The sequence below is a fragment of the Cherax quadricarinatus genome, chromosome 80 (genome assembly GCF_038502225.1).
Source record: "Cherax quadricarinatus isolate ZL_2023a chromosome 80, ASM3850222v1, whole genome shotgun sequence".
In the NCBI taxonomy this organism is placed as follows: Eukaryota; Metazoa; Arthropoda; class Malacostraca; order Decapoda; family Parastacidae; genus Cherax; species Cherax quadricarinatus.
The window spans coordinates 18817713-18835212 of record NC_091371.1 but is presented as its reverse complement, the minus strand read 5'-3'; the positions used below and the strand labels follow the sequence as shown (position 1 = coordinate 18835212).

Genomic DNA, 17500 nt, shown 5'->3' with positions numbered 1-17500 from the left:
GCTGATCTTTCCTTCTCTCTCGTGAACACGCAAGATGACATGTAAATCTTGCGAACTTCTACTTACATTCAGTAAACACAATTTTATTTCCCTATGTTTCTCAATAGCTCTTAATCCTGTAATATTTCCTTTCCAATCCAGAAGGCCTCTGGTCTGAGACCTGGAGGTGTGGAAGAATCCCCAGAACAGACAAGTGTCGGTATTGTAAACCATTAATATAGGAGCCCCTGGAGGTGAAGGATTTCTAAAACCGGTCGACAGTAGTATACAGAAGAGGCGGTGTCATCAGAAGGGTGGAGGTGCCATGGGCAGGGTGGAGTGTGAGGAGGGGGTGTAGCATGGGAAGGGGGAGTGTAAGGAGTGGGTGTAGCATGGGCAGGGGGAGTGGGTGTAGCATGGGCAGGGGGAGTGGGTGTAGCATGGGCAGGGGGAGTGGGTGTAGCATGGGCAGGGGGAGTGGGTGTAGCATGGGAAGGGGGAGTGTAAGGAGTGGGTGTACCAAAGGGAGGGTTCAAGGGCAGTGTAGTTGGGGGGGTCCCAGGGAAAAAGTGGGTGTGGGGGTGTCCCAGGGAAATGGTGGGTGTGGGGGTGTTCCAGGGAAAAAACAGTGGGTGTGAAGGGGGTCCCAGGAAAAAGGTAGGTGAAGGGGGTCCCAGGAAAAAGGTAGGTGAAGGGGGTCCCAGAAAAAATGTAGGTGTGAAGGGGGTACCAGGAAAAAGGTGGGTGTGAAGGGGGTCCCAGGAAAAAGGTGGGTGTAAGGGTGAAGTGTCAGGAGAGTGCGTTTCATGCAAGGGTGGGGTGTGGGATGATGCTAGGGATGGGGTACCATGGGCAGGACGGGCTGTGGGGTGCGACTGGGCTTCACAGACGTCACCAACCGCCACCAACAACCTCGCTCAGTAAATACAGTCAAGGCTTTATTTGTTGACATAGTGCAAGAGACAATTGTCTACCTTTCACCACCTACCCACAACACTGACTCATCTCTCCCTCCCTCTCCACCTACCGCGCCAGAACTTTGTATTCCCATCTTCATTACTGATATTCAAGTATGCTTTCCTTGCGCCTAGTCAAGGTTTGCTCAAATAAATTACTTCAATCAGGTCCATATATACCTTCAAATATTGCTTTCTCAGTTTCTATATACGCCGTAAAGTTACCTCAAATTTTTACTTAAAACCATTCATTCTGGGTAGGGGGGGGGTGCATTCACTAAGATAAAACTGATAGTGAACAAATAAGAGTATTCTTATCACCTTGACGATAACATGCCAGACATTTGAAGATCTATAAACAAGAATTCTAGTCTCTTATCCAGTCGGCAATGATTATTATATGAAGCCTTCAAATTTCAAAACTACTTGCTCTTCCAGCATAAATAAAATAATGATTAAATGAATCATCGCTATTGCTGGTTCAATCAGTCATACGAGGTACAACCACCATCTTAACCATCACCACCACCACCACTTGCTTTAACCAACCTCACGAGTTAGAACCATCAAATTAACTACTGTTTGTTTCAACCAACCTCACGAGGTACAACAATGATATCACCCACCAATAGCTCTACTTTTTTATTTACCTCTGATAATATAGGAAGAAATTCAGCATGCGAAGTTTAAGGTATCACCAACCTGTTACCGATTGTTATTATTTTATGACCCACTGAAGTGTACTGTCTCTATACTAATAACCAACACCTGTAGATCCGACTTACGCCATATCGACGGATTAGGGAAAACAGCAAGCAGCAGAAGAATGATCAAGCTCACGGCGGGAACTGTATGCCAACCCAGTCAGCCTAGCTGATACACTACGGCTGGTGCTTCGGGGGAAGAGATAAAATTCCCGTGATAACGACTATATCGGGTTATCAGTGGGGGCTGCCACAACCCCATACTCGCTGTAATTCTCCAGGTTTTACTAGGTTATGCAGCTTATCGCTCTATTTCACACGTGGAGGTAGGTGATGATGCAGATACTGGTTGTGGTGATTGTGGCGAAGGTTGATGTGGTGACAGCCAACTTTGTGCCATTATTATTACTGTCATCATCAATCCGGGGGGGTTGGGGTGGGGAGGGGTAGTGAGATCCCTCGTCACCTGTTAGGCACTTATTACCTCTTATACCCCACTTAATTAGCACTTTTTATAAACTGATGGATACATCTAAAGGATGTTTTCGGGGAAGGGGGGTCATCGCCCGGTCCCAGATCAGGCCTCCTGGTCGATCAAGGCCTGATCAACCAAACTGTTACTGCTGGTCTCTCCAACATACAAACCACAGGCGGACTGATCAGGAACTGGCTTGAAATGATGGGAGGTTGTTGAATAGTTTTGGGCCCCTTACACAATGTGCTTTGTGTACTCGTGCCACACCTGCCTTTCACTGGGGTATTTTGCGCCATCTGCAGAGCCGTCGTCTCCTTTTATTTGTGTGCATCTTTGGAATCAAACCCTCTACGATTTTCCAGGTGTAAATTATTATGCATTTTATTTTTCGCCCGTGTTTCAAGAAGTTAAGGTCAAAGGACCTCCAACGTTCATAACAATTCAGGCGACTGACTTTAATTTATACATGCAGCGAAGGTTCTCTGTGCACACACTAGATCTAAAATTTCGTCCACCATAAAGGGGGGCTGTTATCGTCAGGCAATTTCCAGCCTAGAGAGAACAAAAGAATAACTTAAGTTATACTCTGGAAAATTATATACAAATATTTTAGGCACTGAAATGACCTAAAGTATCCTTTATACTAGTTTACTTGAAGCGGGAATAATATACCACGGAGGGAGGTTATTTGCAATGATCTATTGCACAACTATGAGAAATGGGAATGCAAACTATACAAAAATAACCCGCACATAGGAGAGAGAAAAGCTTTGACGACGTTTCGGTCCGACTTGGGCCAGTCAAGTCACTGACGGAAGAGTGAGCCTGTATATATAACTTTTCTCTCTACTATGTGTGGGTTATTTGTGTATTGTTCCAGTCACTGTATTGTGCCTTTTTCGTTAATGTACACTATACTTTAAGGTACACTTAAAATTAGTACTCTACGTTACTTGTCACTCTCCATTCGTATTTTAGTTCACTCTGATAGTCTCTGCCCCTTCCGTGTAGAAATCTCGTCCTCCCATAATGAAGTAGTAAGGAACTCTGGGATTTCTTCCCCTCCCCTCCTCTGAAGTGGATGGATAAGGCCGAAGCAACATCGTAGTATAGCGCGCCTTTCTGTGCAGTCATCTTGCATCACCCGAGTGCGCCAAACATGTTCTCATTGACAACCAGTAAGAATTTAGACATGAAAATGCAACGAATGTCGCGGGGTCCACTAATGAATTTTAATACGTCAATAAATATTTTACACCTCCCTTTCTTTAACCTCCTCTGTAAGTCGCTTGTTCTCTCTCTCTAGGCTGGAATAATACTGTACACTAACAGCCCCATTCAAGACAGGTGAAACTGCAGATTAGAGAATTTAGAGAACCTTCATTGCAAGTAGTTTAGTCTAGTTAAGCAACTTAATTACTGGGAACGTTTGAAGTCCCTTGATCTGTATTCCCTGGAACGCAGTCGAGAAAGACATCATAATCCACATCTAGAAAATCCTGGAGGAACTGTTCCTAAATCTGCACACAAAAATCACTCCCTATGAAAACAAAAGACTAGTCAAGCGGTGCAACATACCCCCTTCCCCTTCCAATGAAAAGTAGGGCTCCGTAAGTATACTAAGAAAAAAAAAAAACAAGTGTCCATGGCTCAAGACTGTCCAACAACCTATCATAAACAAAGGTAATTACCAATAGACAACTGGCTGTCTTCAAGTGGGAACTGGACAGATACCTAAAGTCAGTGCCCGATCAGCCGGGCTGTGGTTCAAACGTTGGATTGCATGCGGCCAGCAGTAAAAGTCTGGTTGATTAGGCCCTCATCTACCTGGAGGTCTGGTCGAAGATCTAGTCACGGGGGTACTGCACCCCGTAAGTCTCCAGGTAGGTAGACTTCCTCCATACACCTCCCTGCCTCCTTTTCCCTTGTCACCCAAAATATCCTCATTTTACATTAATGGTGCCTAGTCAATTTCTTGCAGTTTTAATTTTTTTTATAGTTACACAGACCTATAAAAACGCATATTTTACCACAAATGACAAACAAAAAAGGCTGCGATGTCAGGCAACGAGTATGTCTGAAGGAAACCAAGAAGCGTTGAAATCAGGTTAATTTCCAGTCAAATAATCAGGTCTTCATTTCAATGTCACTGTTACACATTTGACGATCTTAAAGTGTAATATTGAATTTTATTAGGAAGATGGGCTGACATTCCAGTGATCTCAACAGTGGGGAAGTCAATGTGATACAAGCAGGCAGAGCTCGTACAGCAGGTTAGGTTCCGGGCTACTACTGTAAAACTAGAATCGCTGCAAAGTGAAACGTGGCGTTTTTTTTTCTTACTTTTAAATGCATCTAAAAGTCTGATGTTTAAAAAATGCATATACAGTACGCACATTACTCACCTTAAAATATTTTCGTCTTTAGCTTATAGTGAGTGGTGAATATATTTATTGTATGAAGTCTGAATAAATGAAGAATGGGTATAACTGAAAACTGCTGCATTAGGGTAACGCCGTAAAGCGAAGCCCGCCTGTAATTGATGATGCAATTCGAAGTCATCTTAAAAGATATAATTTGATAAATGAATATCAACACTGTTTAACAAAGGGTCATTCTTGATTGCGTATTTACTAATCTTTTTCACTAAACTGATTTCAGTAGAACTGATTGTCCCACAGAGGAGACTGATGAAGAAAATTACAGCACAATATATATATATATATATATATATATATATATATATATATATACAAGATAAATTATCTCCCAGGTCGAGTCGTGGCTGGAAGTGTGTGCGCATAAATAGTGTGCTACAGTGGTCATTCTTTGAATTTTGGTTCACAATCTACATAAACGACACAGATGAGGGAATAAACAATGACAAAGTTTGCCAAGGATACTCGTACAGGACGTTAGAATTTCTGATGAGGATAAAGCTACAGGATGACCTGGATGGGTTGATGTGGTCGAATATATACTTTTATACCTCTGATGAGTTTCTAATTTTTCTTTTCCCGGAGCCCGGCCCTGGGTCAGGCTTGTCTCTTGATTGCCTGGTCAACCAGCTGTTACTGCTGGAGGTCAGTTGGCCCACAGATTCATCACAGCTTAGTTGATCTGGCACTTCCAGGAGATGCTTTTCCAGTTTCCTCCTGAAAACTTCTACGCTTGTCCCAACAGCTTTTGCTATCGGATGGTAAGATATTGTACAGCGAGACCACGGATGTTGATACAATGTTCTCTTGTGCCCACGGAGCCCCTGCTTTTCACTGGGTTTCTTGTAGCTATATTTTCTCTAAGTATGTTATTACAGTGTGCAGACTTGGGACCAGGCCCTCAAGTACTTTCCATGTATATAATATGAATCTCTCGTCCGCTCCATCGAGTACATATTTAGAACTTTGAGGAATTCCCAATAACTTCAATACTTTGTTTTCCAGCGTGGTAACTCCCCTGCCCTGAATGGGGCCATCATTACCGAAAAATACTCATACCAAGTGATTGGAATAATGTCACCATTGGCACTTTTTTTTTTTTTTTTTTTTTTTTGCAAAGTTCTCATTATCCACACTATTTTCCTGGCTATTGAGACATAATTACTCCCAGATCATTCATGTATTCCTTTCGTTCTATCTGATAATCTTGGGTTGTTTATAGTGTCCCTTTTGAATTCTTCATTCTTTCCACATCTAAGCAGCTGGAACTTGTTACCATGGAACGTCATTTAATTTTCTACTGTCCACTGGAATACACTGCTTATATCTTCGTGAATTTTTTTCGTGGCTACTAACGAGATGATTTTCATATTTTGGTATTATCCACAAATGATACGAAAATATGGCGAGTGCTTTATCTCTCTACTATGATAAAAAACAAGAGGTGCCAGGACCATAGCTTGGGGTACTGAGGTTTTCATTTCGCTAATGCTGAATTTTGCTCTTTGCTACCACTGTGTTGTTTGTCTCAGGAAGATTAATACCCATTTGCCTACTTCCCCCGTTATGCTTGTTACCTTCATTTGTGTGCAATCGCCCCCATGATCACATCTGCCAAATGCGACCAACTGTTCGTATTTGTCATATGCGATCATGGGGCAAGTGCACACAAAATAAGAGTTTGGAATTAAGAGGAAAGTGGGCAAATGGATATTCAACTTTGTGACAGAACACACAGTACGCAAAGGAAGTTAAATGCAGATAAATGTAAGGTTCTAATCATAGGAAAAGGAAATAATTATGGTACTTAAAAGCTAAATCATGTAAATCTTAGTCAAACCGAATGAAAAAAAAAGCTCCGGTTAAGAAAAATATACAGCTAAAACAACAGAGTATAAGTATTCGAAATAAAGTTAATAGAATTCTTGGCACGTGCAAAGGCTCTAGATCCCAATGTTTGCAACAAGACTTGTCTCAGTTGAAAGGGGTGGGTCATAACGTAATGAATCCTAGGAGTAGGGGTCCAGGGACAAGAAACCACAGTTAAAATTAAAGACACGAGCTTAGGGATTTCAAGTCTATTTCGGGGGTGGCTGCCCAATAGCCAGGCTGTAATAGATATGTAGGTCTGCGAGTGGCTAGCAGCAACAGTCTGGGTGACCACAATCAGAAGAAATTTACTTCAGTCAGGGCTCCCAAATTAAAAATTTAAAAATAATTCTCAAGTGTTCACAGTTATGTCTGCACCCTTGTCATGACCATCACTCCATCAGCGACCATTCACTCCTCGACTGACTCGCTAGGAACATTTCCCCCAAGCAATAAACATTGGAGAAATCATGTCAGACAGCCAAATGAACTCTCAGGCTCACCCATGGTGCTAATTTCACCCTGTATTCTGTTACACTGCTGAGGCCAAGATTTAAAATGAACCTAGGTACAGGAACAATTCTTTTGTGAGTATCTACAGTTTTCAAACTTAACTGTTTAATATTCCCTTTATAAAAAAAAAGGAGAGGGGTGTACCTGGTGAGAGTCCAGGGGATCAATGGCCCCGCGGACGTGTCCATGACCAGGCCTCACCGTGTAAGAAAAATAACGAAGATAGGCGTGAGGAGAGGCAATGAAACGGGATGGGGAAAGCAAGAGGGGAGGAAGAGTGAGAGAAGAAAGGAAAGGGGGTGTGGGAAGGAAAGGACGTGAAGAGGAAGGCGTGGAAGGGGTACAAAGATAAAAGAACAAAGGTTAAAAGCATACAAGCAGGAAAGACTGACGGTGTTGTGGGTAAAATGAGAACACTGGATATCACGAGTAAGCGAGGCGTCGGAGACGTGCTTCACAAAGGTTTACCCTCTCTCGCAGCGCCACCTAGGGCCAAGATTCCATCGAGACAACTGATCAGTCAGGCTGTTGCTGCTGGCGCTAAGCAGAATTGCATACTGAACACAACAAAACGTGTAAATTTTTTCCTCGTCGAATTTTAACTTCTCATCGTCAAATCTTCTAGTTCTAAAAGAAGGATACAGATTCCTGCCTACCAGATATAAGAAGAGCAGGAGTGTGGCGAGAAGAGCAGGAGTGTGGTGATATAACAGGAAAACGCTAAACCCCTAAGGGTAATACAACACCTGGGGATTGGGCAGTAATCAGTTATGAACTATTGGGGAGGGCAGCTCCAATAACGTGGATCAAGAATCTTTCACCATCAAATAATTTAGGATGATAGGGGGGGGGGGAAAGAAAAAGAAAGAGAGAGAGAGAGAGAGAGAGAGAGAGAGAGAGAGAGAGAGAGAGAGAGAGAGAGAGAGAGAGAGACGGGGTTAAGGTGGGTAGAGGGTGGAAGTGAGATTCACACAGACATCACCATCACTCTCATTCCCAGTATAACTCACTCTCACCTGCGGCTCCCAGATGAATCAGGTCGAGGCTACCTGCTGGAGAGGCAGACATGCTGTGGGAGTAAGGTGGAGCAGACGATTGTTGTAGGCGAAACTAAAAATTCAGTAAACTCACTATATAGTTTTATTCAACACTAATAGTACTTCCAACAGGGAGGGTTCCTTACACACACGACTGGAGTGTTTTCTTACATAGTACTACAAGACATTCCAGCAGGACTACAGTTATCTAACACTTTCTATAGATGCCATCCACAACACACTGCTAAAACACGGGTACTTATTTTTACGGATAAGTGGGCATGGAACAGCAGACGCGAAGGCAACTGGTACAGGTGTTCCTTAGTGCCAGGGACGAACTTGAAACTTGGAGATTGATGATTTTACCCGAGAGATACGCGGTAGTACCCCTGATCTCACGGTAGCAGAGGGACAGGGAGAGAGACGAACAATTAGAATGAATAAAAATGTGTCCAGCTAAGAGCTTTATATCCTTAGTTTTAAATACCTGTCTTTTCTCAATGCCCCACTTTCTTGGTCACACTTCCCACTTCCTTATAACAAAAAAATCCAACCCCCTGGGCAAGATAGAGGACAGTGCAAGGTGACTCATCTCTCGCCTCAACTCAGCCTGACTGGATCAGTTATTACAGCAAGACTTTCAATACTGGGGGTAAAGGTTTGCTTTTTTTTTATATATTATAAGTACAAGGTTAATGTTCACATGGTCCCCGCTGGGCTTAACTTCGTTGGCAATTAGGCAGCTATTACACCACACGACGGGCAGGCATCCGCGATTATTCATTCCTCAAATGACTTGCGTTTCTAACAGTCACTGTGATGTTAGATGGTCAAGTTTTGCAAGTCCTGTTTATTGTTAAATAAATTTAGCAAGTTTTGCACAAGCCAATACAAAATACGGCCCCTACTGTTGGGAGGTCAGCGTGAACTTTAGCAAAACTGTGGGTTTGGGGCGAGTGGAGGAGCCTGCCTCGGGAGAGGGACACAGTTGTCGTTTATGTATCATGACATGACCCACCCCTCACTCTGCCTAGGCTAAGGTTACATTTTAATTGGTTATCTGTGTCATCCTGTTCCCTCTATGTGGCTTAATATTAAATAAAGCCACACCTATAAATTTTGTAAAATGAAAGATGGTCATGGGAACTGTTCGTACGCTGTGCCCAGCAGTAACAGCCTGATTTATCAGATCCTGATCCACCGGGAGGCCTGGTCGAGAACCGGGCCGTGGAGGCGTTGACCCCAGGAACCTCTAGGTAGGAACTAAAGTCCCCTCTTGTAGACAGCGAGAGGTTTGTTGGGAATTCGTCTTATGCTCGAAGGAAAGGCGTTGAAAAGTCGGGGACCTCTAACACTCTTCGAGTTCTGTGTACTCGTCGCGCCCCCCTTTTTATTGAAAATACTCTGTACCGTCTTCCAAGTATCTTATTTTCATACCGAGTGATTTTCGTGTGCGGGTTTGGAACCAGTTCTTTCAGGATTTTCCATGTGTAAATTATGGTGCATCTTTCTCGACTACATTCTTAAGAATACAGAAGAAACTTCAAGCATTCCCACCAGTTCATATGTTTGATTGAATGTATACGGACAGTGAAATTTGTTTTATTTTGGCTCGGCAATCTCGCCAGCCTTGAAGTGGGCCGTTAGTACACAGCAGTATTTCAGCCTGACAAGAACAAGTTACTTGAGGAGTATTATTGGCTCAGCATCTCGTCTTGAAAGTTCTAATTATTCAGCCTACAATTTTCCTTGTGATGGTAATAACATTGTTGTAATCCTTGAATGAGAGAGCTAACATCACTTCTAAGTCTCGCACATGGACCTTTCACTCCACTGAATGACAGTTTTTCCTGTACTCCGTTTCAGCCCACTTTCTCCATTCTTCCTTAGCAAAGCAACTGAAACTTGTCCTAACTGAACATCATTGTTGTCCGAGGCCCACTAGAAGACTATCCGCCTGAAGATTCACCATCTTCGACGGACGCCATTCGCAGATTCTGGTGCCATCAGCAAAGGATGTTACGGTTTTATGATTTACTGTATGTTCTTGTCTATGTCGGATATAAAAATGAGAAACAAGTGGGGCAAGTACTGTGCCCTAAGGAACAGAACTTTTCACCGTGGCTGTCTCTGGCTTCGCTCTCTTTACTACTACTCTGGGTTCTATTCGTTGTATATCCATCTGCCTACTTTACCAGTTATTTCTTCTACGCGGATTTTGTAGTATCACACCATGGTCGCAACTGTCGAACGCTTTTGCAAAATCACTGTACACTACATCAGCATTTAGTGTGGAAAGAAGAGATCGGGAAAGGATAACTGAAAAAGAGGGTCAAGAAAACTGAGACATTTAAAGAGTGCCTAGACCTACCAGATCACTCCGCGCTCTTGACAATAAGTAAACATGAAGCTACCTGAAAGCACTCAAGGTTAAAACTAGGAAGGAAGAGGGGGCAGAGCAGGAGGGAAAAAAAAGTGAGAGCAGGCCTTGGCGTGTGACCCGTCAGAGAGTCAAGTGTACCACTGGAAAGTTCACGACAAAGGTTCATTGTTAGCATGACAGTCATGCATCAACACAACACAACCGTCCCCCCCCCCCACACACGCACATTACAACATACAAGATAAGTAAAAGAATTGATAGAGCGGATAGGGACAGAAGTGGTAGCTCAGTGGTAGAGTATTCGGCTGAAGTTCAAGCCAACGGACCGTGATTCAAAAATGAACAAAAAGGCACAATACAGTGACTGGAACAATAAACAAAACCCCCCACACAGGAGAGGGAAGCTTACGACGACGTTTCAGACACTGACCTGGCTGGGCATGTCTTCTAGCACCTCTTTCCCTTGTTTAAGGTACAATAAAGACACCGAGTTAGCGTGACTACTGTGGGCTGCACCCTATGGAAGGCCCTAATGAATGCTTTATTTTCTCGTGTTATCCTCGGGTTATTTATTCCTAATAGTCTTCGACCAAGATACAGTAGCACAAAGGTTACCTGGAGGTTATTCCGGGGATCAACGCCCCCGCGGCCCGGTCCATGACCAGGCCTCCCGATGGATCAGGGCCTGATCAACTAGGCTGTTACTGCTGGCCGCACGCAGTCCGACGTACGAGCCACAGCCCGGCTGATCCGGCACTGACTTTAGGTATCTGTCCAGCTCTCTCTTGAAGGCAGCCAGGGGTTTATTGGCAATTCCCCTAATGCTTGATGGGAGGCTGTTGAACAGTCATGGGCTCCGGACACTTATGGTGTTTTCTCATAGTGTACCAATGGCGCCCCTACTTTTTATTGGGGGCATTTTGCATCGCCTGCCCAGTCTTTTACTTTCGTAGGGAGTGATTTCTGTGTGCAGATTTGGGACCATTCCTTCCAAGATTTTCCAAGTGTAGATTATGATATATCTCTCCCTCCTGCGTTCCAACGAGTACAAGTCAAGTGCTTCCAAGCGTTCCCAGTAGTTAAGGTGCTTGACAGAACTTATACGTGCAGTAAAGGATCTCTGTACACTCTCTAGATCTGCGATTTCACCTGCTTTGAATGGAGATGTTAATGTACAGCAGTATTCCAGCCTAGAGAGAACAAGTGATTTGAAAAGGATCATGGGCTTGGCATCTCTCGTTTTGAAAGTTCTCATTATCCATCCTATCATTTTCTTTGCACGTGCGATCGTGGCACTGTTGTGATCCTTGAAAGTGAGATCCTCAGACATTACTACTCCCAGGTCCCTTACATTATTTTTCCGCTCTACTGTATGGCCGGAGTCAGTAGTATACTCTGTTCTAGTTATTATCTCCTCCAGTTTTCCCAGTTTTCCATAACGGAGTAGTTGGAATTTGTCCTCATTGAACATCATATTGTTTACCGTTGTCCACTGGAAAACTTTGTTTATATCTTCTTGGAGGTTAACCGCGTCCTCAGCAGATGACAGCCTCATGCAGATCCTAGTATCATCCGCAAAGGATGATACGGTGCTGTGGTGTATATCTCTGTTTATGTCTGATATGAGGATAAGGAATAAGATGGGGGCGAGTACTATGCCTTGTGGAACAGAGCTCTTCACTATGGCAGTCTCCGATTTAACTCTGTTGACCACTACTCTGTGTTCGATTTGTTAGGAAGTTGAAGATCCATCTCCCCACTTTCCCAGTTATTCCTTTAGCACGTATTTTATGGCCTATTACGCCATGATCGCATTTGTCAAATGCTTTTGCAAAGTCTGTGTATATTACATCTGCATTCTGATTTTCTTCCAGTGCATCCAAGGCCATGTCATAGTGATCCAGTAGTTGTGAGAGGCAGGAGCGACCTGCCCTGAACCCATGTTGCCCTGGATTGTGCAGATTTTGGGAATCCAGGTGATTTGCAATCCTGCTTCTTAGCACTCTTTCAAAGATTTTTATGATGTGGGACGTCAGAGCTATTGGTCTATAGTTCTTAGCTAATGCTTTGCTGCCACCTTTATGGAGTGGACACTGGACATTTATTTTTTTTAAATCTCAGGGTAATAAGAAGTAAAATGTACTCAATACAAAGTTATGTAAGATATGACATCTCCAGAGGTCAGGAGCCAGTGTGCGAGACTCAAAAAGAGTAGCACGCAGGAAAGGGGAACTTACGACGACGTTTCGGTCCGACTTGTACCATTTACTAAGTCGCACTAACAGAAAGGAGAGGAAGCAGTATATATATGTCAGCAGACAGGGACGGGACAAGAGAGATAGTAGGAAACGTCGTCGTAAACTCCCCTTCATGTGCGGGTTATTTGTGTATTGCTCTAGTCACGGTATTTTGTCTTTTGTTATTTAGCAAAGTTACACTCAAAACTATATTACGTCAAAATCCAAAACACCCTTCCACACCCACATAGGAAAGTAATGAAGGACCAGGCAATTAGAGGAAAAATGATAGAAAACAAAGGATAGCAAACAAATATTTTTATACTTTAGTCCTTGAGTGGTCAATACGTGCAATGAGATGGAAGGAGATACAATGCACAGTTTCAAGAGTATTCATGTTAAGAGCCTATCGCCCAGGTATCCGTAAAATCCTTAATTTTCAAAAGGTGTGGCCAAGAGTTATGAAGGAACCCCTAAAAACATACATGTACACCTCACGCGTTCATTCATTCTCCAGTAACTAAAAATGTCAACATGGAGGCGCATACTTTTCAACTTACCAAACATCAAAGAGCAGTTCAGCAGTCAAGAAGAAACATATCAGTTTACACTAGGGGGGAGAGGGTACCTGCAACAAAGAAAACGAGTTTATTATGCTACCAGATCAAATCCCCGACATATATGCCAACACACCAACCGCTCCATTCAGTTATATTAATTACATTTTTCACTACTAAGCAATCGTTAATGTTTTATATTTAAAATAAATGCTTTTTAGGATGTGCACGTCTTGACCCAAAATTCACCGAGGTTTTTTTTTTTTAAGAAGGCACAACAAACTAAATAAAACCACTACCTCCGCGAAGGGCCAGATAAACCAGGCAGTCTGTATAATCTACGAGGGCCAGTGGACAGATAACAGCAATAGCTTGGTTGAACAAGCGATAAACAAGTCTGGCCACAGGCTGGGCTACCAAGGTAGAATTACCCTCGAAACCGATCACATACATCACATTTTTGCTGTTAAAATTATTTTTCGTAATTTACAAAAACAAAAATCCATATTTAACATGAAGTTCTCCTATAGTTAAGTGCATGCGCAGCTGTCTTACTTTTCCCTAAAACGAGAGCAAATAATTCTACAATTTGCCTGCTCAAACTGAACACATGTTCTGGGCTCAAGAAAGCTACAATTACAGACTCAGGTTTTACTTTTTTCCTGAGAAGCAAGTCCCTACTTCATAAATTATAATACCACTTCAAAGTCTAATTTTTTTACGATTAATCTAGAGAAGTTTGAAGAATATACAGTCAAATATAAAATGCACTGACGATGTCATACAAGAGTTGCCATCGATTAAACCCGATTATTTCCCATGCCATGTATAACCTCCATGGATATAGCGCTTCTCAAAAAAAATTGCAAGAGAAGAGTTAAAGTCATATGGTCATGTGTCAGACGTATTGAAAGCTACCGGTACTCGAACATTAATACCTCAAGCTGCGTGTTCTCCAACAAAACAAGTCAAGTGAACTCAAGAGAACCCATGCGCCACCCGCAAGTAGTGCCGAACGAAGACTTGCTACTCAACTGTACTTGACTTAAAGGTTTCAACGAACAAATCGATAGAACCTAGAGTTAGGATAATTGTATTTGTATTGGGATCAAGACAAAGCAGCCCACTCTCGCAGCAAGAGAGATGTTCAGAATTCAACCTTCCTTAGTTTTCCTCAGCCACCTTGTGACAGACGTATGGCGAAGTTTTTGTAATTTGCTTGTGGTTTACCTGGAGTTTACCTGGTTAAATACACATTCTAACCCGGTCTAACGTAAACAATTTAAAATAGAGAAAATAGTATTCGAGGAAAATAGGAAGTGCTAAGAAACAGATAAGCACATAAAAAAAAAGACAGGGATTAGGGCAGGTGAGGGGACCATTGATATACCATTGAAGAATTCCAAGCTTTTCTACTACCAGTGCCCGGCCTTGGGCCAGGCTCATCTGGTACTTGCCTGGTCAACCAGATTGTTGCTGCTGGAGGCCCGCTGACCCCCACATCCATCACAGCCTGGTTGATCTGGTGCCTGGTGAAGATACCTGTTCAGTTTCCTCTTGAAGACTTCTGTACTTGTCCCAGAAATGCTTCTGATATCCGCCGGTAAGATGTTTACTAGTCTGGGGTCATATACGTACCCAGGCACCCCCTACTTTTCACTGCGTTTATTTTGCACTTGCATCTCTTACTCCAGTATGTTTTTATTTCAGTGAGCAGATTTGGGACAAGGCCCTCAAGTACTTTCCAGGTATACATTATATATCTCACATCCGCTCCAGTGAGCACATACTGATGACTAAGGCGCTCCCAGTAATTTAAAATGCTTTATTGGCTCAGCGAGGGCGATAAATGATCTACCTGTTCTTGCTTCTGATCTCTCCTGCCCCGAACAGGGCTGTCAACACCGAGCAATATTCCAAATGAGAAAGCAAAAGCTATTTGAAAAGTAGCACCATTTCCCTTTTGCTTAACATTCTCATTATCCACCCTATCTTCTTCATCGATGTCGTGACACTGATTTTGTGTTCTTTGAAAGAAAGGTCAGCTGACATAATTACTCTCAGGTCTTTCGCATGTTCCTTTCGTTTTATTTGATGATCCTCTTGGGCTGTTTATAGTGTCCTCAATGGTACATATTTAATACAGACCTTGTATGCTTCTGTGTTCTGCTTTTCCAGGCACTGGTGAGGATTTAGGGTGCTCATGACTGCTTCCCAGGATATCTGGTTAATTTTGTCTGTCAATCCTATGTTTGCTGAAGTCAAATTTACTAACATCCCTTTTCGTACATTATTGCTAGAGTTCCCCACCCCTGTGTTTATACTGGTTTGTACTTCTATGAAGATGTGGTCTGAGTATATATGATTGTGTGTGTGTGTAATTAGTTCATCATTTTTACTGAAGATCATTTCCAATGTATTTTAACATGTATTGGGATCAGTTATCTGCTGGTTCAATACAAACTTATCACAAAGCATCATCAGTTCTCTGGTATATATCTAGTGAGCCAGAATGCTTACCTGGAGTTTACCTGGAGAGAGTTCCGGGGTTCAACGCCCCCGCGGCCCGGTCTGTGACCAGGCCTCCTGGTGGATTAGAGCCTGATCAACCAGGCTGTTGCTGCTGGCTGCACGCAAATCAACGTACGAGCCACAGCCCGGCTGGTCAGGAACCGACTTTAGGTGCTTGTCCAGTGCCAGCTTGAAGACTGCCAGGGGTCTGTTGGTAATCCCCCTTATGTATGCTGGGAGGCAGTTCCAGGAATTATTTCTGGTATAATGTTGAAATAAAATCATCTTCCACTCTACATATGGGAGGTTGGAATCTCCAAGGAGGATAATTGGTGTGAGATTTCCCAGCCTTTCAAGACAACTATTTTCATTATTTAATCTGAATTCTTCAGCTGACTGTAGTTTATATACGAGGATAATTACCAAGTAATGTATGGAGGTTGAAACGTAAATACCTCAACTGGAGGTTCCAGCGTCGGGCAGGACTATGTTAATTTCTCATTTGCTTCACAGATAGCCAGCCAAATGAGGTAGATACACCTTCCTACCTCCTTGGACTGCCAGACTCCCTGCCTTCAAGGGTGCCTTCATGCTGATGACCGTCGCTTGAGACAAGAAATTGGAGCTACTCTTCCCTTCCTCACACTAACACCTTTTCTAACTCCCTCACGCTAACCTACTCCCACACCATACTCACTATCCTTATTCCAATCGCCACATTCTGATCTCTCCCTCCCCAGTACCAACTTCTCTCCTTGTCCCTCGGTCAATCAGGTAATATAACTTCATCTTTTCTCCCCATTAGTTCATTTCTTACTCAGCACAGCAATAAAGGCTACACCAGGATATGGCTTAACCTGTACACGTGTCTGGCTACCCTTCAAAGTTAAGGGAGGTGATTTTAATGGTGGTAAAGGGCTACTGATTAAAGGAACTGGTACAAACCTCCCTTTCCTCGGATCAAACCTAGTTACTTCTCATTCTGTATGCGCAAGCCACAAGACTAAGCATCTGCAGAAGCAGCACGTGCAAGAGCAGAAACAGGAGGATGAACAACAGCAACAGCAGCAGGAACAAGAGGCGGATCAACAGCAGCAGCAGGAACAGGAGGATGAACAGCGGCAGTATGAAGAGAAGGATGAACAGCAGGAACAGGAGGAAGATCAACAGCAGCAGGAACATATGAAGAGCTAAACTCGTGCCGACATACAGTTGGTAGGGAATGAGAGGGAGCGAGTGGAGAATGTTTAATCAAGTCCTACCCGAGAAAGGTAGGGGAAGCTTATTCCTGGAATCAAGAGCCATTCACGAGCACCAGAGCATCTTCCCCCTCCCTGCAAGACGCAAGACAGGAAGCGACAGAAACATTTGTGGAAGAATTACCCAAGTTATTATAAGGCTTGGTAGACGGTGCAGGATACCACCACTGAAAAGCAGAGGAGCGACGAGTAGAGAAAAAAAACGAGTGTTAAGGGACCACGACTCTTCAACATCCTCCCTTCATGCCTAAGGGGAATTACGAACAAACCCCCCTAGCTGTTTTCAAGCGGGAACTCGACAAATCCCTCCAAATCAGTTCCTGATCAGCCGGGTTGTGGTGCATACGTTGGACACTAACTTGATCAATCAGGCAATCAACCAAGCCTATCTGGGACCGGGCCGCGGGGGCGATGATCTCCGAAGCAATTTCAGGTAAACTCGAGATAAATAAAATATGCAGATATATATTTATATATATATATATATATATATATATATATATATATATATATTATATATAAATAAAGTGAGAGGGAAGCAGTGTGCTCATGTTGGTAACTTCATCTGGCGGTCCAAGACGG

The 17500-nt window shown here is 43.2% G+C and overlaps 1 protein-coding gene across 4 annotated transcripts in view; it reads right to left on the bottom strand.

Moving 5' to 3' along the window:
• Positions 1-17500, bottom strand: part of Myo61F (Myosin 61F) — a 204933-nt gene that overhangs the window by 108339 nt on the left and 79094 nt on the right. For 2 of the 4 annotated variants that reach the window (XM_070102209.1, XM_070102212.1), the window contains exon 1: positions 1721-1834. The exons of 1 other annotated variant lie outside the window; for it this stretch is intronic. In XM_070102209.1, coding sequence (XP_069958310.1) covers positions 1721-1725 — 5 coding nt within the window. In that variant the 5' untranslated portion in view covers positions 1726-1834. Of the gene's footprint in view, positions 1-1720; positions 1835-13151; positions 13220-17500 lie in introns of those variants that run through there. One more of the 4 variants, XM_070102211.1, reaches the window with a different exon arrangement.